We start from the raw sequence: 26,901 nt of genomic DNA, 5'->3' as shown, positions 1-26,901 counted from the left end.
CCGCGTGGTTATATTCGGGTTACGTGTTTTTCGGGTACGTATTTGCATTGCTTGGCGAAATATTGTAACGTCCTTCTCGCGCGGAATATAACGGAATATAACGGAATACAACGGAATACAGAATATTATAACATATTACGTCGTACAATATTAGGTTTTTAATCGAGTCGTTTACGTTAAATTCTTTATTATACGATTGCTACGTAATATTAATCGGCCATTAGGGTTCCGTTTATTGATTTCTTATACTTTTATATTTTGATTTAGTAATTTCAATCGGTTTTTTCTAGAATATTTAAATTAGGGCTTTTTTACGTAACGGTTTTTTTTGTAGTTTATGTTACGGTGCATAATATAATTTGGTGATTTTTTAATTTGTTTTTTTTTTTTTTTATATTACCGTTAATAATTTAATTTAGTATTTTTTTTCGTTTGGTAGTTTTTATGTTACCGTCGATAATTTAAGTTGGTCGGTTTTCATTACGGTTGTTTTTTTTTGTTTTGTTTTTTTTTATTAGGTAATTCTTTGTAACGGGTTTCATACATTTGGTTAAGGCGAGAATTATCTACCCACCATTTAGATTTTTTTTTCCTTTAACGACCATTTGTAGTAAGCGGTTTCTGGAAGCATCGATAATTTTCTACCTTCGATTTTTTTTTTTTTTTTTTTGAAATTTCATTTTATTAATCATGGCCGGCAAATATACCGCTAGGATAACAGGTGTGCTGAGATGGCTCGGCTCAGCGGTTTTGAATATTTCTAGGCCGGACCGTGAGCAAGCCCTTATGGCTAGATATCAGGTTCTAGACGATCAAATGGCGGATCTATATGCGGCGTACCGTGGCATTCTAGAGTTAGGTTTAGAAGCGGATGCCATGGCGAAGATTAATGCTGACATTGATCAGGCCGACGACCTGGCTGATCAAATTATTCAGGCTGCTGGTTGCCTTAAGGGGTCAAGCGCTGCTGACGCGCGCGTTGCTGCGGAGTCGGAGGCGTCACCAGCGCTCATGAGTAGATTGCCGCTGCTCGATTTGCCACAATTTAACGGTGACTTGGAACAGTGGGTTGCTTTTAACAATTTATTTGAAAGCATTGTTCACAGTCGTAGGGATTTGACCCCTGCTCAGAAGCTTGCCTATTTGTTGGCGTCGTTAACGGGAGAGGCCAAGGGCCTTGTCCAACATTTAGGTCTTGTTGACGGTAATTATGATATCGCCCGGGACTTACTCAACCGTAGGTATCAGAATGTTCGGCGATTAGCAGATAGTCATGTTGCTGCTATTCTAGGCCTACCGAGGATTTCGGTTACGCAGTCGTTGCGCACACGGCTTCTTAACCCGTTGTTAATAGCGGTCAACGGTCTCAAGGGTTTGGATTTACCTGTGTCCACCTGGTCGTTTTTATTATTGCACATAATTCTTTCCAAATTACCTCACGAATTACGAAATAGGTTCGAATTGGAATACGGCGGGGACTCCGCCACTCATCTTCCCAGCTTTGATAACCTAATTTTATTCCTGGAGGATGAGTGTCGTCGAACGGAGAATGTCCCCCCTCCCCCTTCGGGGCCTTCCGTAGTTGCTCCTAGAGCGAGGCCCGCGGGTAACGAACACCGTCCACCGGTTTGGGCGCGTAATAGGCCACGGATGTTTAACGCAGCGGTACGACAGGCACAGGACATTCACTGCAGTTATTGTCGGGATACAGGACACAGTGTTACGGGTTGCCCCAAGTTCCGGGAACTACGTTGGCAAGCTCGGCGCGGTATTGCTCGCCAACGGTTTTGGTGTTATTGCTGCTTGGGGGACCACCTTGTCTCGCACTGCCAGTCAACTCGTGCGTGCGGTCAGTGTGGAGGTAGGCATCATCTCCTGCTGTGTGGAAACCGCAACGGCTCGCACTCGCCAACCACTCAGGGACATGTAACTTCCCCTGTTCATAATAAAAATACGGAGGAACAGTGGTCTGGAGCTATGCAGCGGACATCAGGTCGCCGTGATGTTAGGTTTCCACCACGGCTTAGGGCAAACCACGGACGGCAACGTGTACAGGGTTCACCAGTGAGCACGGGCGGGGGGCCGCGTGATTCTTGTAGCCCCTCAAGCTGCGGCAGAGGAGCCTTGTACGGCCGGAGTTCGCTCGCCACTTCATTTCATGGACTGGCCTCGGTTGGAGCGTCGCCGGCCGCATCGATCGGATCATCAGGTGGTAAGTGATCAGGATAGCTTTTCCTCCACACCACATATAAACAAATCTTCGCAGGAACGATAAGTCGTTCCACTTTTCCATCGCAATGCATCTCATCGCTTAGTACGGTTTCACTGTCCACCGCTCAGGTTCGCGTCGGTTCTCTTCGGAGTAAATAGGTAACCACGCGCGCGGTTTTGGACTCGGGTTCATAGGGATGCATTGTTTAAATACGGTCGGTGGAACATTTACGGTCGCGGATCGACCGGGTACGGATTACGGGTTTATTTGCGGAACAGGTAAAGCGAATTGGATGGCTACATAGATTTTATTAGGCCACTTGGTGGTAAAGCGAGCAGTGGCAACTCTCCCCCAGCTCGTTTGATTTTGGGTTTCGAATTACGTTTTTAGACGCAGCCAGATATCGTCTGGCTGGGGCGGGGGACTGTTCGGTACAGTTGCACTGTAGTTCGCTAGTTTTGAATTTCGCGGTTGACCAATACGGGTTTTATGTTGGTAGGTCGACTCATTTTTATTCTCCCGCACAAGCGGGTAGTTGGAAATCCCTCTCCGCTACGGACGGGCGCGGGGCCTGCGGGGGGGCTTGTGCGGGGAAGGAGTGAGTCGACAGAGCTCATCGTGGCAGCATAAAAAGTGGTCGGCAGTTAGATAGCACATCGGACGTGTCTATTAATTAGCGTACAGGGTCGCTAAGTTTACGGTTCCGCGTTCGGTTCGGATAAGGACGCGTCTATAGGGCGCTTACGGGAAGCGGTGCATCGGGTGCATCAGGAGTGCAGCATTGCTGGCGCCTTTAGACTGTATGACAGTGACTTACTTGACTCGACTGACACCGACAGAGTGACCAGGCACCTGCAGGCGGTGAACGGGGCATCGAGTAGGTGAGTGCCAGTTCATATATTTACATTATTTACGCCAGGCCTTGTGATACGTAGTTTAAGGCAGGTTGTGCCGCGGGACCCGAACCCGTCGTGTACGGCACAGATAGATTGCCATATTTAATATTGTGACAGTGTAAAATTTTAAATTATTAAAATATTTGTGAACTGCAACATTTTATATGTCAGATATGAAATGGTACGTATAATAACCTAACTTCAGATTTTCATAAAAAGTAAAATCTAATTTAATATTAAAAGTATCATTTGGAAGAAAACAAATCATTTCAATTTTATCATTTATTAAATACCAATATAACTATGCAAACATTAAAAAAGCCAACAATATAAACAAAAGGGTGAATCTTTACCCGCTCTCCGCGTGGTAGCCGAGGCTCGTAAATCATGACGGAATTACGGAGGCTACCAATTTGGCATTATTAAAAAAACTCATTTGCAAATTAGAAAAGACAAGGAGATGCTAGTCAAGTTAATTATCTTAGGATGGCTCCCCCGCCGATTAACCCTTTGGATTTTTTAATTGTAACAATCTACACATAAAAATGTTAATACACCGCGTTTAATAACTCCCTTTAGCATTACGCGAGTCAAACTAAAGAAGACTAAATGTAAAAAAAAAATTAAATTTACCGCTAGTAGTTTATCTAAAGTAGTATAGTGTCTTATTGTGAGTTTCAGAGGTCTCAATCGTCGTTTGAAACATATTGTTATGTCTGTTGTCAAAGATAATGATGACATGTTTTATACAGAGATTTTGGTCCCAGAATTCAATGGTTATTCGCACTGTACTTATTGAATGATAAGCCTTAGATATATGTATTTATAGTTGGTTTTCCCTTATAGGAAATGGTATGAGTCAAATGAATGTTTAATAATATAGCAACGTTAACTTTTATGTTAACCAATGAAACCCAAACGTATAGACTTTATTATTGAATTCTGTGTCAGTCAAATATTTTTTACCAAAACTTGATTTAACATTTAATATATGTATGTCTTTACAAAGAAAAGTAAACGGTTTATTAATTTCATTTAACTTACAATCAATTACAAAGTTAATATTTGTCTAACTCGACGTTTAATTATCGAACAAAAAAACTTTCTCGATCCGGATCTCGCCAACAAAAACCGGACAACGGTACGATAAAAACTTTGCAAATTAAGAAAATGTAATTAGTGCGCCCCCCGCAACCCGCCTCGCACCCCTTCGCGCCCCTACGGACATAATTAAGGCGAATCTTGTTGTAATTTTGACATTTAATTTTTTTCTCGCCGTCACCTCTCCCTCATTAATTAATTTAGAGAACAGCCCTTAAAATTTAATCTCTGCTCTTCCGTTTTTTTTTTGTTTTCGGCGACATTTTTTTTACTTCTGGCAACTTAATGAAATTACGTAGATTTTTGATAGCGAGCCTCTGACGCGGCGGCAAAGTTTTTTTTTAATTTTCGTCATTTCGACTCGTGATTAATGCATCCAGCCAGCGGCACTGATTAATTTTTACTTTTCATTAAATTGCCCATTTTTTGGAAGTTTGATTTGCGCCCTAAAGTGATTTTAGAATGGAGTACCTACTTTTTCGCACTTTTTCTTTAACGAAAACTTAAATCTCATCGTACTGTGTCCTACTGGAATGACATAGTAAATAATCTACAACGTACGAATTAAGAGCTTTAACACAATGAAGTTATTTCTGCTCGACTTCGTTTGGTATTATATAATTATAAACGTCTAGCTTTTGACTGAGACATTGTCGGCGCGGAATTAAAAAAAAAAACTTACTAACTAGCGTATGTGCTATTCCAAACTGTAATTTTTCTATGTGCCTAATTTCATCCAGATACCTTCATTTTTTTGGAGTCACCTACTAACAAACATTCATACATCCATCAAAACTTTCAAATTTATAATAATTGTTAATTACTTAAATGATTAAAAATAAGATTTTTAAAGACATATTTTGTGTAAAATGCGTATAGTGCATATGTGTACGAGATATCTTAAAGCATCTTGTAAAATCCACTGTGTTGACATTCTTATCTGATGGATGAAAAGTTTAAAATGCGCGAGGGCGTAACAGCAGGCTGCGGCCGGCGGGCTGCATGCGGAGGGTGTGGAGCAAGTGTAAGCCGCTCATCAAGTCGGTATTAACTAAAGCATCGGCTTTTTCCCGCCGAGGGGCTTGTGCTAGTTGCTGAAATGTTACATGCTACTTGATTTATATGTTACAGTGAATTGATGTTGGATTCAACAATTTTAAAGTATAACATGTGATGTATATTTGGTATATTTATTCGATATATTATATTACTAATAAACAGATGATTAAAGTTACTTGTACGTTATTCAGTTATAGGTACTCATTAATAACATTTGAAACAAATAATCATTAAAATTTTGCAAGTTAATGAAGAGATTTTTGTTTAATTTTTTAATTGTTTACGTATTTTTATCAATAATTTTATGTTACATAATTAACCCTCACAATAAGTTACTATCAGCCCTATAATGCAGTCACGTGATCAGCTCACAACTAACTACTGCACTACATCGTAACAATAAACCGGTCAGATAAGGCGCCGCGTAGCATAACTCGTAGCGCGTGGTACCGATCGTAGCTCGTAGGCGTATTGCGTAGCAGTCAAAACAACGGCTAATGCCTTCATTAAAATTTAAATGAGAACTAAGCCCGATAGCGCGGCCCCAGCGGCCCCCGATGGCGGGTTCTCACTGTGCTGCGTCATGGCGGCGCTCTTGGGACGTCTGATACATTGCGGTAATGCTGCGCGCGTGTTCAAATAAGTTCTCACTTAATCCGCCTTTGATATCTGATGAAATTCTATGTTTATTTTAAATTTATAAAAAACTAGCTGTCACCCGCGATTCCGTTCGCATGGAAAAAATATAATAAGTAGCCTATATGTTCTTTCAGTCTATGATCTACATCTATGCCAAATTTCATCGAGATCCGTTGAGCCGTTCTGTAGATACCTTCAAACAAACATCCATTCACCCATCCAAACATTCGAATTTATAATATTAGTAAGATTATTTCGGACTTGCCGATTTAAATCTTAAGTGTATTATACTATATTTTGAATCATCAAAACCTTTAAAGCATTTTCGAAAAGTTATAAAAGCATTCTCAAATTTAATTTAATTTCCTGTGCTAAACTATTATTATCTTGTTAAATGTACAAACTTCAGGATCATATTGCGGTGCTACCTACAATAGAAGTGCAGGCGATCAGGGAACAAACATCGTGATCGTTTGGAACTATCAATAGGTGTGGGGGCTGGAGAGCGCCCCCTGTCGGCCCACCGCGACCCCCCGCACCGCCCGATAGCGTATCGCCGCCGGAACAAATTGAAAACATCCCATAAAAGCTATCGCAACGCCGCCATCGCCATCGCCAACCGCCGTGACTCTTTTATTTAGCACTAGAAATAAATTGTAACCACCGCTATGGGTGCTTACACAAATTTAATTCCTTTGTCCGACATTTAATTCATCTGATACTGAAAATTCACATTATAGTAAAAATGGATACGATTTTCTCCAGTCAATTTGAATATTGGAACATTAAAAAAAAATTTACATAACCTTTAAAAATATAGTAAAAACTCAGTTTTAAAAGTTTTAAAAGTAAACGTTTTTCTTGCACGAATTTTAAAAACAATAAGCAATTATTCTCTCACGTAAACACAAACCTACCTATTAATATAATTCAATTATTAAAGGATATCGTTTTTACTTCATTTTTAAAACAATTTAAATGGCAAAGAGAAATAATCAATAACCACAAACAAACATTTGAACTTTATTTATTTGTATCATGTTGCGGTTAATCCGCGGACGCAATAAATCTGCGCGGACAGGAGCGAATTCAAAATGGCCGGGTTTTTTTTCGCGCGCGAAAAAGAATCGTCCGCGGAAAGCGGGAATGAGCGGCAGATTAGGCCCGGATAAGTCCGTGTTATTAATGGACCCGAGATACACACGACAAAATGGATAATAAATGGATCGCAACCTAACCTTTTTACTCTGAACATTTTGTTTATGGGAGTTGTGCAGTTGTGTTCGCCAATGTTTACTACCCAGCTACATTACGTTTGATTAGGTGAAGATTCACTTACTGCATAATTCAAAATAGTATAATAGTTAATAACAACAGTGTATAACTACACTGAGGGCCTCACTTATTGACCATCGATCGTCTTTAGGTGTGCCAGTAAGGTAACAAATGCACTTTAGTTTAGGCGAGATGAGTACAGGTGTTGCAGAACTTTCATATTAACCCCTACTTATAAAAACTGAAACATAGATACAATGTTCTACTTTTCTTATGCGTTAGTATATAACATAAATATATAAACGCTCGACAACACTGACGTTTAAGAGCGCTATAAAAGTCATCATAAGCTCTATCCTTTGGCAATGTCACACTACTGTAGTTTTGTAGTTATAAAGTTTGTGCTGCGAACAGGAAAACTTTGTGAAAACTAACTGGCCGTTACACTTGAAGCTCCATTGTGTGAACAACTTGCTTACTTGTAACTTATGTATTTAAGTTAATTTTATTATTTCAACAACTTACTTAGTATTGAATAAGAAACAATGACGGATATATTATTCATATTTTCCTATAATTTAACTTGTATGTAAATTTTTTATCAAAATAAAAACATTACATTGAATTTGCCACTTTTAAACTTTAGACGGAATTTTTCAGATTAGTCCTAGGGACTTTCAGTGCAAGGGCACTGTGTTGTACTAAATCAACGAGTGCGTGACAAATGATATTGCCTCAAACAATTAGCGAGACCAATTTATTTACAGACAACTCGTTAATTCGCAATTAAACTTGATTTATTATTAACAAATATCGTTCACCAGTTTAATCTTTCTAACTATAATAAAAATTAAATGCCTTTCGTCAAAAGCTTGCATTTTTGTTGGCAAGCATAAAAATATCACTATACTAGCTGTCGCCTGCGATTCCGTTGGCGCGGAATAAAAAAAATATATATTATTAACCTATGTGTTCTTCCAGACTATGTTCTACATCTGAGCCAAATTTCAACAAAGTCCGTTGAGCTGTTCTGGACATATCGTCTTACAAACATTTATCCAACCATCTATCCAAACATTTACATTTATAATATAATTAAGAATTAAGTTAACCGAGTAGGTTTTTATTTCATAATACTTAAGTCAATGTTAATGTCATATCGCCAAATATAATGCCGGAAACAGAGAGCAAGTCGGGAAGGCTCGCGAGGCGTCGCAGCCTGCCCGCAGCCAGCCGGCAGCCCATCCTAAACGCATTACGCGATCGATTGCGACCGCTACATGTGTACTTCGCGACTACATCTTCACCCCCACCCCTTCACACCCCCACTTCGGGGTGCGGGGGAGGGACAGGCAACGGAAAGTCAATATGTGGAAATAATAATAAAGGATAGCGCGGTCCGCATACGTATCGCGGCATTATCGTCTCGGAACATCGGTGAAGACGGCCGACCACTTCCCGCCTCTTATTGCTTACTCCGCGACGCCTCGGGATTTCTGCTTGATGTTACATGTTTGTTTAAATCGACAATAACCTTAACATACGTACCCTTATATTACGTATCGCGTAAAACATTACATAAACAATTTTTATCGAAGTTACCGAATATTTTATGAATCTTCACAATATTATGATAATCTCTACTAAAGATTGCAAATTATCACTAAATTTTAACTATTTATTTATCAAATGCTATCTGTACCTGACATCCTATAATGTTTCATCTTTAAGTCCTTTTAGAATGCATCCTAGATTTTATAACTCGTTTACAGGATATGTGAGAATTTTCACATGTAGTTTTTCTCTTTCCAACAATGCACAGTGCATTATAACTGCATTGCAGTTGCTCATGTATTTAATTTACTTTCCAGTTTTAATATAAACACCTTATTTAACTTTGAAAGCTGATATTTATCTAAAGTGATGCCTTTATTAAACTGTTCATTAACATAATGTAACTTATTTGCAACTAAAAATAAAAAATAAAAATCTTATCTTAAATATAGTACAAGAAATTATATTTCTATAGTTTACAAACTAAAAGAAAATATTTTCCAATAAAAGATTAATTTGTAAGTATAATAAAAATGTAATCCAATAGTTTTGATGTTATTACTAATATGGGGGGAAAATAAAGGCGAGGCCTCACTGGAGGCAATAAAATTATATCAGTAGTGTGTCCATAAAAAATCTGGGCGCGATCAGCACATCGCCTTCGCTCGCATCAAACTTGATGCGCCATAGAGACTGTTATAACTGGTGACCACGTTTTCCTAATAAATACTGGACTCTCTTTTTTCTTTTTGAAATATATATTTTATAGTTGTACTGAAATCAGCTATATTCAATTCGCTACTAGCTGTCGCCTGCGACTCCATCCGCGAGGAATAAAGTGAAACTTAGTAGCCAATGTGTTCTACCAGACTATGCTCTACATCTATAGAAAATTTCAGCGAGATACATACTTTTCTGGAGATACCTTCTAACAAATATTCATCCGTCTAAATATTCACATTAATAATATTAGTAAGATTGAGTAGCTGTTTAAAGGCTTGTACGAGAGTATAGTTATGTACAAGTTGCATACACTTTCTGTAAGTTACCACAAATTGTAGCCACACTTTTTACGTTATCCGAGCTTTTCTTGTAACACATGGCAACCGTAATCCGCTACCGTCAGTTGAACTTCGATTTGGAGTGGAATCGATTCATGAATAAATATCGTCGGCGCGTAATGAATTGTCGTGACGTGATCGTATAGTCGTCGTCTCGTTTCCGCGCTCACTCCGCGACATAATATTATACAATGGACGTTGTTAGTATGTAACACTCTCATTTTGTGTGTTTTCTAGAAAATGAGAAGAGCAAAGACAATACAAATACGTTATGGTAGTGATGTTATCTACTTATTTTCTGACAGACTAGATAATCAAAACTTAATGTTACATTATTTTCGGTTTATTTCCAACTAGCTTTTACCCGCGACTCCGTCCGCGTGGAATAAAAAATAGAAAACGGGGTAAAAATTATCCTATGTCCGTTTCCTGGTTCTAAGCTACCTGTCCACCAATTTTCAGCTGAATCAGTTCGACCGATCTTGAGTTATAAATAGTGTAACTAACACGACTTTCTTTTATATATATAGATGTATGACAATTCATATCGCTTATCATTTTTGAAGTAAGACATGAGTGTGATTTCAAATCTGCGTATTATCTTCGTTGCATTTTAGTATGTTTTGTAATACTTTATTGTGTAGTGAATATTGCAACAATTACATTAGAAATTTTAACTAATAAAACTATATTTACAAAAAAAATTATTTGTTAATTTCCAAATAGTAAAAGTGTAACATCGGTGTAACAGAGGCGTATCTATGTCCTTCTTATCTTAATAAAGTCATCCAATTTGATGCATTAATACAAACTGAGTCACTACTTTACCAAACAAGAGATGTTATCTTAAAAATTCCAGTACGTGAAGATAATCTAATATGGATTCGCTTCGCAGAGAGCACCGCGTCGAGCAACGCAACGCGAGACCGACACACGTCTTAATCAGGACGGAGAAATTAACTGGCCGCTAATAATAGAAGACGGATTTATCTTAATACCATCGCCGTTTAATATATCACTCGGTAGCGGCACGCGGCAATCTGCCCGACTGCCCGTCTGCCCGTCTGCCCTCCTCCCCGCTGCCCGACTCCCGACTGACAAATGAAAGTCAGCCGCGACGTCTCATCGGAGAAATTAAATACAACCATCGATAATTATCTATTACCTATTAAACTGAATCATTTCAAACTCTATTCCAACATAATAAGGTGCAAGTTAAAACATTCGATTTTACAATGTTTTACATCCAGTAATTAGTTGTGTCAAATATGTTTAGAATAATCTTACAATCAGTTCAGTGCGATTATAAACTTTAACAAATTAAACTTAGAGCATAAATTAATGTGTCAAGATGATTTGGGCGAGCTAAAGTTGTAAGAGTATCATGATCTACGTCAGTAAGCGGTGTCCATGGAGTCATTAGCGCGTCGAATAAGATTTGGGAAAAAGCGTGAGACCTCTCTATTACACTGAGTCTAATTATACAAACTTCTTTACAACTTTCAAGTCTAAGTAGTATCTAGTAGTCTAAGTACTGTGTTTTGCGCATTGTTTAAAGTGAAATTAAGAGCCGCCAGGATATCTGAAAACATTTATACTTCTACATATTATACATGTAGTTAACTACTTCGTGGCACTTTGCAAGCATGAAAAGCTTTGATATCTATATAAAATGTGTACAAAATTATGTGCAAGACAATAAGACTCCGATTAAACATTATAAATATACCATAGACTATTAAGAAGATCAATTTGCAGTAATTAATAAAGGTCTATAGCTGTAGCGATGGCGTCAGCGACGGGGCAAAAGTGTAGCGATACCGTGGCGGGTACAAATGGCTGGATTAACAGCGACGGTGCGGTTATCGTTATTGCAACATTCATTATAATATTAATTATTAGCTAACTCGTGTCGTGTCCTGAGCGCCGCCACTGTCGCGCCGCGCACACTCAGTACAGTCGGCAAAGAAAACTAATAGCATGCACTAAACAACTTTAAATAAATTCTAATATAGTATGTAATTTCTCTAATTAAATTTTGAGACATGGGATACAATTTTTGGGCTTCTGAATAAGAGGGTGTAGAAAATTTGGTTGCGCTTTTGTCTCAAATATTTCTCTCCAAGCTTCATATGTTGTGTGTGACTTGTATAGGTAGTGATTTAAGTACTCTTTTCCTATTCTAACAAGTAAATGTATAAAACTCTTGAAATATACCACAACTCCTATGAAACTAGGAATGTAAATAAATATTTTATTAAGATAATTACTCCGGAAATCGTACTAACAGACTAAAGTTTTGAATTATTCGATTGACTATTAATAAATGTAGATCGGTTCCGCTACCGCTCACTGCAGCTAGCTTATGTAGATGATATTGTTTAACCGCTCAGCTTCCAACAACAAGGCGTTATGTCTCATCTCATCGATCAGTAGTAATTGCTTTTGCGGACGCTACTTTAAAATGGCGCGTAAGCTCGAAGACGCGAGCGACATCTGTCGCCGTAATTGAGGGATTAGGCAGATAATTGAAACCGTGAAGCGCAGACAGACATACACAGACGCAATGAGCGCGAAAGAGATGTAAGGTTTCACTCGACGTCGACGTCAAACGGAACGGTTAACAACGTGTCTTCTTGTATATTGTATTATCTTACGTTTTATGCCCTATTAATCTTGCCCGGGAAAGAATGTCGGAATGTTTTGCGATTTTGGGCCTTGGCAAAAAGGAGTAGTGTTTAATTTTGTTCCTTACACTTTATGTATAGGGTGTTGGTTGTTTTCGACGCAATAAATAATTGTTTGCGCGCGTAAAACTAGAGTGGCGTCGTTGAGCATGGAATTGTATCGGCGCGACGAGGAGAGGGCGCTCCGACACGGGCCCGTGACGTGCAATCACGAGACGTTACAGAGTGATGACGTCGGCAATTGATTGCACTTACATGCGAACACTTATCTTTCTTGTAGCCTCTCGCTTATTCGTAACAATAGAACTAGACGAGACAGTTTAGTTTATACTTCATAGAAAACTTGCTTAAGGCTTTATGACAAAAGTTTAACTTATACATTTAGTAAATTTATTTATTCAATGGAACTTATTGTTCCGTACTTATACTATTTGCTATGAAATCGTAATGAATAAAGTTAACATCCACATTGTCTTGACTCAGAATAAGCTCAGCCCTACCGCGCAGACATTTTACTTTTTAATTAAATCAATCGATACGTTATAAATAACCCAAATATAATGTTATAATAAAAATCAGTAGCCACGTTACGTCACGTTGTTCTAAAAAGCAATCAAACGAATCACCGAATTATACAGAACGAATGGACTCGAAACTAATGGAGATAAGTTGAATACAACTCGTCTATTGAGAGACACGTCACTGAGATGTAGATTAATATGAACTTATTGAATTAAAGTATGCAAATGTGGGTATCGGTGATCGGCGAACGGCTACCGAAACAATTTAACGGCAGATTAATAATCGAGACGGTGCGGCCGCGGCAATGCTAAGTCGATTATGATTCGATTCTATCACGATTACGACGGACCCACTGCTGACTGTCGGCCCGGAAATGTCACTCGACCACTGACAGAAGTTAATTAAAATAAATACTATGGAAGCCATCATTTTTAAACTATCGCCGACACTAAGAAAATGTAGACAGTAAGAATGTTTAAATAACTGATGGTAAATTTTCTGCTATAATAATAATAAATTTAATTAATGCTAGCTGTCTCCCGCGACTCCGTCCGCGTGGAATTAAAAAAAAATAAGTAGCCTATGTGTTCTTCTAGACTATGTTCTTCATCAGTGCCAAATTTCATCAAGATCCGTTGAGCCGTTCTGGAGATACCTTCAAACATACATCCATCCATCCAAACATTTGCCACATTTGTCTTAATGACAAAGATGTTGATATGAAACAGGGAATTATGTACTTGACCGGAACATAACCCGAAACATAAATATGCGATTGGCAAATTATCAGCTCTAAAACCGCAATAAAATATTATTAAAACTGAAAGCTCGTTTATAAAGTAAGTAGAGACATTTATTTAGTTTTTATATTGTTATATGTATTGGGAATGTGTTACTTGTGGTATCTCTAGTGACTACTGTCAGACGACATTCCCGTCTCGATGACGGCTTCAAATTAAATAATTTAAAACTGTTAAATCTCAACCATTTTTTTTTTCGTTTTTGAATCTCCATATTAAGAGTACTATGATGTTGCCAGCTAATCCCATTGATGATATTAATTTTATATTTTACATTTGCTACCGTTTTTTTTGTTATGGTAGAAGTTTAACATTAACTCAATTTGGATTTAAGAAATTATTATTATTATTAAAACCTCAGTCAATATTCAGCAAGACACAGAAGATGAATGAGGGAACTTTATCATTCCAAGATTCCTAATAAATCATACGAATTAGTACACAAAAACATGTCGCCATTTAATGTTTTGTATCATGACATTTATTTAAAAAATAAGTTTATTTTTCCTCCGCATCAAATCCCATACGAATGTAGTCAATTTTTCACATCGTCGTATGATTCGACATACGAGCGCGCTAGGGCGGGCGGCTAGGACGGCAGGCAAGGGCGGCGGGCGGCTAGGGCGGCGCCCATAAAAATGCAAATGGCGGTGTCGACTGGGGATTTTCATTGTTGTATCAATCACACGCCCGTTCCTTATTATTGCGGGATTTCATCCGAGAGCCGCTGCGTTTATTGTTTCCGTGAGGCATCCCTCCCCCCCCCCGCCCCGCGCCGACGCCGACAGCGACGGGGACGCTGTAAACGGATTTCTCTTCGCAATGTATCATATTTTTATTGTTACTTTTCAAGAGGCATTTAAATTGTTTGTATGAGTACTGTGATTGAGTGTGAATTTATTTAAACATTATTTGTCTATTTTATTATTGTAACTACGGTAGAAATTGGTATTTTAATTTATTTGAGGATTTTGTATCGTAAAGAGCACATTTAGCCAATTTACTTTGGAATTGTCCTTAATTGTTTGCAATAATTTTAATTTTTTGAATGAACATAGATAACGTACTGAGCTGATACTGCGTTTTCCGATGAGATTGATCAAATATGAAAACTATTCCAACAAAATAATGTGTACTTCGTTTAAGTTACAATGTTACATTTCAAAGTTATTTGTTATTTCAGACACGTAACTGTATGAATACTTTTACGAGATATTCCCAGCTCAGGTAAAAATCAATAGACATTTGACAGAAGTTGTTACACTTTTGTTACATAAAAATAAAAAACAAACCTTTAATTGAGAAATATTAGTTTATAATAAAAATATGTATTGTTATTAAATGTGTATTGCGGTCGCCATCTGTCGGCCGCCAAATAAAACAGCGATTAGCTGCGTCGGGGGCGACCATTGTGATGATAATGCCGCGGTTATTGTTGTTTAATACGGATCTGATTCGCGACGGATACGAGACGGATACGATTCGGATACGGTAAGGACACGCCCACGACACATATGCGGCGCTATGATTAACGCAACAAAAGGGAACTATTGATGGATCGACTTATAAGTCTGTGGCTTTCCATTTGTACTTTTATCTGTTTCATAAAAATTTTAATCGGTTGATTTATTTATTCCTACCGTGACTCAGTGAATTTCAAATTTATATCAAAATCGTATTTCATTAAACACGATATAAAGGCGTGCAAAACTGAAAACTTTTGCTCTGTTCTAGACAGCATCTAAATGTAAAAGGGTGTAGAAAACAAATTTTCGGCCTAAAATTGAAGGTGAAAAAACATTGTTTGTATGTAATTAAAAAAGTGAGCGAGTTGTTTATAATGCGCAAACAAAAGTCGGTAATAAAGACTCTGCTCCTAACACCACTGTGTATCCCGACAGCCGACAGCCGACAGCCGACAGCCGACATGTCGGTCATCCCGACCGACTAATGAAGGAGCATTAGCGTGCGCGCGGCTGTCATCGGCGCGATCGATTGATTGCCTGCCCCACGCCGCGCCGTTACATTAACAACTCTATTCACATCACTTACAGTCCAAATTAAATCAATATTCATCAATATTCACTCGACAATCTGAAATCGAAATTAAACTTTAGCACGAACGAATTAAAGTTGAAAGTACAATAACCCGTGCGTCATGCCTGCGGGATAGATTTGGGTCCGAGTTTCAATCTTTGTCATGGACTGTCGTTATTGATATAATGCTTGTTTCTGTTCTGTAAATGAAATTAGATTTGTTATTTATTATTTGTTTATCTCGTAATGTTCTTCAATTGATATTGAACATAGATTTGCGACATTATTATGATTTCATACTTTGCATTTGAATTACGTAGAATATTAAAATGGAATAAGACGTACTTTTGCTCTTATTAATTTTAATTATAAATCCAGGTTTATTTATGCAAATGTTCCAGAGAAAACATTAATCTAATTTCACATGATGTTTGAACATTGTTATGGCTCATGATAATACAAACTAGAAGTAATTAATTAAAAGTTCTCGCGAGCTTGATTTGGAGGTAGGCAGCGCTGCTGGAGGCGGAGGGTGGCGGGGGGAGGATTGCCGCTTAATTACGCGAGCAAAGACACGACGCGACACGTGTCTCGGGGGCTGCGGCACTTTGTCCTACGTCACAAGTTTGTAATTTTTACCATAACATGCATTTAAAATGGTTATTAATGAGTGAGAAGTAGCGAAATTTACATTACACGATTTAATGACGATCAAGTAAAGATAAGAAAATTTAATGTTAAAATTAAAATTTCATTTGTTATTGTAAAACAATTTTAAACGAGATTTGTAATCTTATTTAAGAATGGACAGATTTTTTAAAATAATTTTACGAAATTAACTAAATTGCACTTTCCATTTCAATGCCAATTAAAGAATGATTCGTTTAATTTTATTTATGGTTGATATTTAATAAACAAGATTGTGTTTTTATAACAAAATAGATAACTATTTCTAATTTAATACACAATGATTAGCTTCCTGTCAATTCTACAATTTAAAATGATTGCTTTTGTAACTCAAGTGAATGTTGTGTGTCCAATTTAGATTTATATTTGACTGTTAAAATGCATGCAGATGACGAAACTAAATCATTTTGTAAAATATGCACCCACCATGTTTGTTAGTGAAGCGATTTATTATCGAATATCGATATGATTATAGAGAGACTCGAAATGCCACTATTATTGAGAAACATTCTGTAATAATAAATACGTGTCTAAACTCTTTAGTAGTTACAATCTTTAATTTGTCTCAAACAAGTTGTATCAAATTAGTTATACGAATAAAGTGTGAAAGATTTGTTAATAAAGAACAAGAATGAGAAGGAAAAAGTTAACTTTTTATAATTCTTTTATCGATAAAGAAAAAGTTTGAATTATTCAAATGTTATGATTTCTATCTTTGTAATTTTTGTCGACATCGCAGCGAGCTTCACTAGACTGCCGCTCCCCGCACAAATTATATTTCAATTAAGATTAAAAAATTCAGCAGCAATATAAAAAGGACATTAAACTGTTACGCGATTAAGCATTCATAAAAGCTCTCTATTTTATCAAAACACATTAAAATTAAATCATAGTGCGATCAATCAAAATAATTTAACATGCCGTCTCCCGGTTCTCGGCTCCCGGCTACCGGCTCCCGTCTCCCCTGCTGACTAACGCACATCTACATCGTTTTAAAGTTTATTTTATCTTATCTGTGACATCATTAGGACCCAACATATCCACCCCATTTTGACGCTTTTTAAATCAACGATATCGGTAACTAAATCTCACTATCGCGGAATCAGTAATAAACAAAACTTTGTCAAAAGACATTTGTAATGTAAATTCCTCACAATCAGTTCAAAATAGCAATTTTATATGAGTAGTGGATGGTTCAGTTTATACTGCTTACTAATATTATAAATGCGAATGTTTAGATGTATGGAGGGATAGATGTTTGTATGAAGGTATCACTGAAACGACTCAACTGATCTTGATGAAATTTGGCACAGATGTTGAACATAGTCTGGAAGAAGACAGGCTTTTTTTTAATTCCGCGCGGACGGAGACGCGTTAATATAAATCTCGCATTAATAAAAATATCAAATATGATTAATTTTTAAAGCAATAAAAGCATTTGAAGCATATAGAGGTATGCTTGGTTGTTCAATCAATCAGTTGACCAGCATACCAGCATACTAGAATACATCGCAGGGTCTCTTTACAACGTCCATTAAATAAATTATAATGATGGCTTGGGATTTGCATTTTAAGTACAAGCAAAGGAAATATAAGGTACAATAACAAGAGCCGATCAGTGTTGTATAGGTATAGCTCTGTTGTAAATTTTAAACTGCGCTAGATTTGACGCTGCTCAGTACTAGGTGCACGGTGTTAGCTAGACGGATACAGTCAATTTGTTATTTAATAACTTCGAAAGAAATTCACTGAATCATAATAAGGTGTGTCTAGATGATCAATACGTGTTATATTTTTACGTATATTTACATAGTTTTTTGCTAGTAGATTGTAATGGACTCGAGAAAGACCGATGCGATAAAACAATGAGTGTTAAACATTTTATACAAATATTCGTTCATGTTATTATAAAATATATAAAATATATATAAATTGTAGCAATTTATAAATAATAAGATAATAAATCTATTGAGTAATAGTCTAACTAAGTTGCCTCAATAATCGCATTCAAAATACACACTGAACTGTTCTGCACACAAACTAATTGCATTATGCATTGTGCCGCGCAATGCCGGGGCCGGCGGCGGTAGGGCGGCGCACATGTGTACACACAGGCCGCGCACTGGGGCACACACCCCACGGATTAATGCCATCGAATGCCAAATGAGCTATGACACCGTGCGGGGAATTGAATAAAAAAAAACTTCGTTCATTCCACCTTTATGAAGCTCTTAACTCAATGAAATAAGGTCTTAATTCCCTTGATGAACAGTAAACGCATTTGCAGGGTAATTGCACCCAGTTTGGTACATTGGCTTTTGAGCTCAATTTGTGAATGAGAGGTCTCATTTGGCGGCGATGCTCGTTTAAAGTTTTAAAGGATTACGAGCGTAGTGCGGCGCTACACAGGAGGCACTGTTTTACTAAATGTCAATTTATTGTTTAATCATTTTGTAATAGATAGTCTATTTTTATACCACAACTGCTATAAGTTAAGGTTATAACTTTACTGTTCTTGCAACCTTCGACCAATACAACGAAAAGAGTTACATTTCCTCTGATATCTCTTAACGGTGTAACTGATAGGTGCATTTTATTTACAAACAAATTATGTTAATATCCTCTCACACAAAACCATTACTGATTCTAGAAATTATTTAAAAGTTAACTTTTTTGCCACAACATAAATTATGTGATGTTTTTGTGTAGCGGTTACTAAGTTTGTTGAAAACCTTTAGCAAAAAGTGTGTATGACAGTTCACTTAGCAGCCGTCACGGCGATGACGTCACGGGCGCGGTGGTGCAGCGGCTGAGATTCACGTCCATTAATCTCATTATTCACACTTGATTTCATCCCCCCCCCCCGGCCCCCCCCCCCCCCCGCATTCCGCTCCACTTTGCTTACATGCAACTGCGTTACTGTCTCTTTGTATTACTCAATACACTGCCTTTATTACTTTCGTTTTCATACAGAGATTCCTCCCTTGGAGTTTATTAATAGATCTTGTAATTAAATTGATTTAATTTACTATTTTACCTTTTCACCAATAAAACTCACATAAGTATTATCCATAAAAAGAATTTGTTATCTTCAATAATCTTTTTAAAAGTTTAAAATAAAGTTTGTACAATGGAACACTAAAGTATCTCAGAGGCTACTTCTTCGTTATTTTTATATTTTTGCTCAATAAACCCAACTTTATTTACACTAAATTAATAAGCGGAGGATATATTTACACTGTGATTTAATTCGTATAAATCAACATTTTAATGGCATCGTGTCTCACCGAGTGCCCCACAACAGTTCTGCTCACCCCAGTGCGAGGTATCACTTAGTATAATATAATTTGGACCCTCGGCTCACGTCCCACGCTAAATATCCGCGATGATGTACGACCCGGGACAGTCTGCAGCATTGGGAGCGTCGGCCTCTTCACTCGCGGCGGCTACAGCAGCCACGGCGACGGGGGTGACGTTTTGTTCCATCACTATCATAGCTTTTGATTCTGTTATTGTTTTTTATGACTTGAATTGTATTCGCTATTCGTACTACGTGATATTTATAATATTGTTATTTCTGTAAATAATAACTTTGTTATCAAATACCTGTTCAAGCCGCTGTACAATTTTGAAATATTTTCCGATACTATAGGATCAATACATCAGAAAAACATAATTGTCTTATTTGGCGATAGTTGTAATTATTCTGCTGTATGTCGCAAGCTAAAAGAACTCACAAGAATTCCTCAATTTGAAGAACTTTTGATCCTATACATGTTTAACATTTTATTATTGTACGTTTTCACTTAATTCTTAATACAGTCTGTTTGTACGAGTACGTGGTATAAAATTATAATGAGAGAAAATCAGAGAATATCCGCTACAATTCCATAATAAAATTATGTTAATTCGAACATTCTCTTTCATATTTCATTTTGTAAGTATCGTACTTTCAATTATAAAGTTCACCGAGTAGGCAGCTAAATACGCGTGACCGCAGCACGATGGGGTAAGCGTCCCAGTCGTTGGCTCCACGACCGCTTTCAATGATCCCGCCCGCTGTTTGCTCGCAGCCTCCACCGACACCGTACATATTCATCTCTTGCCGCTATCTGTGTTACACAACGAGCTTTCGAATAGCGCACGCAGTGTATAGTGTCCATTTCGATTTGTGTATTTTATATGATTGTGATGTCGCACAATGGTGTCGGATGCTAAAGAGCCCTCCCCTCTGGCATTTAGCGAGCATTTAGCCGAGGGGTGAACATGTCACACCCTAATTAGTTCAGAATCAAACGGGGGCTTTTTACGCCTATTTTATTGTTGGCTTAAACGAAAGTTATCAAGTACAAATGATCACTTAAAATTAAAGGATGTTAACTTTTAGAATAGTCTGATGAAATATTTAGAACTGATTTAGTTAAATTTTAGATGAATTGTATATTAGTCTAGACTAAACTGATTAGTTAACATAAGGTTAAGCGATAAACTAACTTAGATTACATATTTTTTTCTATCTATCTTTATCATTTTATCATCAATAATTCATCAACAGTGGCCTCGTCTTATCTTTGGACATTAATGTTATAAATCTTCTGTCATAACATAGTTTATATGTACAAATGGTAAATAAGCATCATTATAAAAACTATTAACATAGAATTAATTAACGAGGACGTGGAAATAATCCAATTTAAAAATTATTACCATAAACAGAGGCGCAGGTAGAACCACTTGAATATCAATCGTTAGCATATTCATTCATTTAAACGAAATTCCGAATGGAAACAAAGTACGGATTCGTCCACATGTCCGGCGCGGCTGATCCCTCACTATTGAGCCAATCGTTTGACTGCGCCGCGACTAAGTGATTGACTTTTCAATCTATATAATCCGATTACTGATGGCATACGACACGATTGATTGTAACCTTCTGCACTGGCCAACTATTTGATCTTTAATTGTAAAGGCATAAGGTCTAAAGTGGCGCAGACACAGGCGACAGATGGTGGACGCGCTGTGTCGCCGAGCGTACACGGCGAGTGGCAATAACGGGCGGTTTTACCCCACTCGCCTCACGTTACTTAATTGTTAGAATGCATTACTTACAGTATTATAATATTATGCGTGTTTTACGACCGATTAGCATTATTATGAACGAAAATTTTCAACCGAAATAGATTTTTGTTATAATTATGTTCGTTATTAAGGATTAGCGCGTGATAAATTTAAATTTTGCATGCATATGTTTTAGCTGTTACAAAGCTTTCCTTCAAAAATGATTATGTTATGTATTGTTATATTAATGTTATTATTATCACGATATGTTTTTTTTTTGTGTTTTTAATTATATTCTCAAATCACAAAAAAGCGATGTCTAAATCTTGTTATGATGATGTTTTCTTACATTCGTACAATTTATAAAATGTTTTATAACAGACGTAAATATTAAATATGGTTGTTTCGCATGTTTCAGTTGTGTCGACGATATTCTAAATATATTTATAGAGTATACAAAATTATTTCGAACCTTGTATTTGTTTAAAATTTACCTGTACTCATTAGATACTTTGTTTTGTGACTTTTCAAGGGTGATGCTATTCTGTTTGAAAATGTATGAACAGGTTTCTAGTCAGAAATTAATAATAAAAATAAATAAATAGATAAATCAGAGACGACATCTCTGTTGGAGTTACTCTGTGCAAGTTTGTATCTGTTAGTTTTTATTTCGGCTTACCTTAACCTGTGACTCTGTCATGCCGAGTGCGTATGCCAGCTTTGCGCGTTCTGGGCCGGCCAGATACTTGGTCTGCTCGAAGGTCTTCTCCAGAGCGAAGATCTGCTGCCCGCTGAAAGTGGGCCGCGTGTGCTTCTTCTTGCCGTCCTTGTCCAGTCCGCCCTGCGCCGCACATGCGCTCAGCGCGCCGTTGCTCACTAAACAACAAACATACGCGTTATAACAATGATACTCTATCTCACCTTCGAAGATATATTAGGTCCTTACATATGAAATTGGCGTTTTGTATGGGAGGAACAAAAAGTCGAATATTTTTTAATATAATACATTTAATTAATCAAAGTATGAACCATTATTTTCTATGCACTTTTGCCATCTCATAGGTAGTTCATTGATCCCTTTACTAAAAAAACCAGTCGGACGAGAATCAATAAAATCTTTGAAGGCGATTTGGACTGCCCCATCGGAGTTGAATTTTTTCCCTTGCAAGAAGTTATCCAAATTTCGAAAAAAATGGTAATCTGTTGGAGCAAGGTCCGGGGAGTACGGAGGATGTCTTAGATTTTCCAATTGAAGTTCTTCTAATTTAGTAGCCGTCTGTTGCGCAGTGTGTGGTCTAGCGTTGCCGTGAAGCAGCAGTGGCGTGGAGCGATTGACCAGCCTAGGTTGTTTAGCCGCTAGCTTTTCCATCATGGTTTGCAATTGCTGACAATAGACATCAGCCGTAATAGACTGGCCAGATTTGAGAAAACTGTAATGAACAATACCGGCACTAGTCCACCAAACGCTTACAAGTAACTTTTTTGGGGTTAATTTTCGCTTGGGGCAGGATTTGGCTGGCTGGCCAGGATCCAACCATTGCGCTGAGCGCTTCCGATTATCGTAAAGAATACATTTTTCATCACAGGTAATGATTCGGTTTAAAATACCTTCATTATTGTGCTGGTTTAGTAATGTAACGCAACAGTCGACGCGCGTTGCCCGGTTTGCTTCAGTCAATTCGTGAGGTACCCACCTTTCAAGCTTTTTAATCTTCCCAATTTGCTTCAAGTGAATTAAAACAGTTTTATCACTAACATCGCAGCCTGCAGCTAACTCGGACGTGGTTTGCGATGGATCCGCTTCCACAATAGCCTTCAACTCTTCATTATCAACTTGAGTCTCAGGCCGGCCACGGGGCTTGTTCTGCAGATCGAAATTTCCAGAACGAAAACGTTGGAACCAAAAACGAACTGTGTTTTCTTTTGCAACACGACCGCCAAACACATCATTCACCCTTCGAGTCGTTTCCGCAGCACTAGTGCCACGGCGGAACTCGTACTCGTAAATAATGCGATATTTTGAGTTTTCCATTTTCTAAAATGAGTGACACAAACAGAAAAAAACAGAAGAAAAAAAACAAATGAATGACGGTCATAGAACCACAAATACATGAGTCTATAGCTGTACAAATTTGAATTTGTAATTCCTTACCAAAGAGGAGAAATTCGTGATTAAAGTGGCCAGTACGAAAAACGCCAATTTCATATGTAAGGACCTAATAAAAAGAACCTAACGTTAACTAGAAAGCTTTCATTGTTAATGTTCTCAAAGCTGCAAAGGTTATTGTTTGTTTGATAGTAATCGAGGACAGATTCAGTCTGTATAGAATTTGTACTATCTAATACCAACATAAATACAAAGGTGTATCAACAATTCGTTCACAAATGTCAAAATAAATATGGCTCGTTTTATTAACATGGTAAGAGTACTAAAGCGTCAACGCCGTCAGCGCCAGCTCGTCCATGGAAGACGAACTTTCCGCAAATGCCTCCCGATGGAGACGGCTTTATCATTATTTTCATTTCATTTTTCCTACCCCCCCCCCCTCCAATCCGCTCTCCGATCTCCCCTCTGTCCCGCGGGAGCTCGGCCGGCTCGTGGCTTGAGCGCGATGAAAACATCGAGATGTTTTTTAATTTGGTCATTGTTTTTCACACTCAGCTATGATTCTTTAGACTTAATAACACAAAACTTTAATACTTCGTTTGTTTACAATATCAATATAATAATGCATTTTTGGTTCAAACAATTTATTCAAAATAGATTCCAAATGTAGAATACAACATTACACAGTGTCTGGATGCCTCCCAGCCTCGCCGTCGAGCTCAGACACAAAGCGACTCGCAAACCTAAAAGCTTACCTCTATAGTCTCACCAAATGACACCCGGAGCCAAACAGCACCCCAGAATAAACAAGTAAATATAAACTCTATTCCAGTTGCAGTAGAACACTAAGTACATTGAATTAAAATGTACAGAGATGTGTTTAGGAAATTGCTAGCTTATGTCGAAGTGGTAGAGTTTAAATTCGCTGTAATAATAATATTAGTAAGGCTTGCAGAAGGAATCAATGTTGCGAGGCTTACGCAGGAGCCTGTAAGTTAATGTGTTGTTTGAAGTCATGTCGGTACTCGTTAAAAGTCAGTGTTTCTGTTCGCAGCTTGCAGTGTAATGTTTACAAGTACATTTCCATACGACTACAGCTACAGCCACATGCTAAATTGACATAGAACGTTAGCAACAGGCATTAATATTGTTGAGAGAACACAACAACTACTAATTAGGTGAATAAAGTTAACGATAATAGACATTTATTTATGTAACATCACGTAACATTTATGAACGTGAGTCGTTAAATTTTCAAACCGTTGGCTTCTGAGACCGAAATCTCCGTTTAAATGATATTGTTATCTCTGTTTTATTAAAGATATGATAATGACAGGGATGACGATATGTTTTACACATAAATTTGGTCTTAAATCCCACGATAAGATCAGTAATATCTAACCGAAACATTTTCTACCTGTTTTAATGTACTACATTTTTATTTATTGTTACGTAATGTTATGTATTATGCCGTACATTAGTTTAACAAATTGTAGTTGTAATAAAACAAAAGTAGGACAAGTTATAGATAGATGGCGCTCGTAACTCTCGGAGCGGCAGTTCACGAAACACCGAAGACAAGAGATAAACTGGCCTAACGTAAAAATTTCATTAATATTTATGCAGCATAGCATTAACCCAACGTAGAATTATATTAATATTTATTTGTAGTAGGATATGAATCAATCCGGAGCTACAACGCCGATAAATTCAATTTGTGGAAGGTTCTGTTTTATGTACCACGCTAACTGTGTAGCTTGACACTAGGATGTACGCACGGTTTCGGTTGTGAAGTGAAAAAATGAACTTTTGCGTTTTATAGAAGGACGTATTACTTCTACTCCGTTCTACAAACACACATATTTCCTTGTATATTATACACAGTTATCTTTGACGTTACTAGTAGAACTAGTTCCTAATAGAAAGCTCTTCTGTGTGTTCAATTTGAAAATAATTAAATACAATTAATATATAACATTTTTTCCCTGTCACCGTGTCGCACTTTCATGTCTCAATGTCAACCATTAGGATTACGTTTACAACTTCAAGTTATTACAACCAGATTCCGCTAGAGATTTCACAAATAACCTTTTTAATTATTCAAAGGCGTAGCTGCGATCAAATTAATTAAAATTTGTCAAATGCGCCCCCCGCGACCCTCCGCGCCGCCCCCTCGCCTCTCCCGGACACCGCACGTATCTACATCTTGACGAACTTCGAAAACATTTACGGTACTAAAACAGCGCATAACAATTACACGCCCAACCCTGACACAATTATCTTGGCGCTTAAAATCTCTGCACTCATACACACAGACAGCGGCGACCGCACAACCCTTGCAACCCCTTCCTCCCCGGGGACCTCCCCCTGTCTTCCCCCGCACCGTGGGGGACTAACGAGGAGCGAACGGGGAGGCTAACGCGGGTACATATTGGCGAGCTTGTTGCTTTGCGTGTTAGTGAAAAATAGGGGAGATAGCCTTATATACCTACTGAGCGCTCCGCTATGTGGAACTACTTTCTTGTTGTCTTGTTCTGGCCACTCTCTGTTTGAGAATAAGTCTGCTTATTTTAATTGTTTAATGTTCACTTAAACTTTTATGAACGTGGAATTATTGTTTGGTTACCTGGTTTCAACAAGGCAAGATTGTACTTGGAGCCAATCGAAATAAAAAATCTACCACTCTATTTTTTTTTATATTGGACGATTTTGTAAAGTACATTTAAAACAAAATGTAGTGTTACTTTATTATTCTCGTCTCTATATTATATCTTATGAATGTTCTCTTAAAAGCTCTTCTAATAAAATTGATACAATGAGAGTGGTAACAACTGAAGGTAACATCGACATGATAATGTAAACACACAGACAAGCGATTCATTTCGTTGTCGACAAGCAAACGTAACGACAGACGCCAAATCTGCGCTCCATCGTCTGCAAATAAACCTCCCTCCCCTGAGGTGGGTATGCCGCGCACTCCTGCACCTCATTGTTAAGTCATACACGATGAAATGACTCCTCGCTCTCACTGAATAGAGATCATAATGCTGTGTAAACTTATGAGTACATTGGTGAACTTTGGTGGCAGGGTGTACACGTGTCAAAGAAATATGGCGCGCTGGTTGCGGCGAGGTAAACACAGACGCGTTTTAATTGTCGCCACAAGGATACACTGCTCGTTGTTCTTTGAGAGTTCCGAGCTGTTT

The 26,901-nt window shown here is 37.7% G+C and overlaps 1 protein-coding gene across 1 annotated transcript in view; it reads right to left on the bottom strand.

Annotated features, from left to right (window-relative positions):
- Positions 1-26,901, bottom strand: part of LOC106715538 (homeobox protein Nkx-6.2) — a 40,539-nt gene that overhangs the window by 6,085 nt on the left and 7,553 nt on the right. Inside the window, exon 2 of the mRNA XM_014508839.2 lies at positions 22,268-22,464. Within this exon, the coding sequence (XP_014364325.2) occupies positions 22,268-22,464 (197 nt within the window). The remainder of the gene's footprint in view (positions 1-22,267; positions 22,465-26,901) is intronic.

This window comes from Papilio machaon, chromosome 18, assembly GCF_912999745.1.
Source record: "Papilio machaon chromosome 18, ilPapMach1.1, whole genome shotgun sequence".
NCBI lineage: Eukaryota > Metazoa > Arthropoda > Insecta > Lepidoptera > Papilionidae > Papilio > Papilio machaon.
Note: the sequence above shows the minus strand (reverse complement) of the source record. Positions and strands in the feature narration are given on the sequence as shown.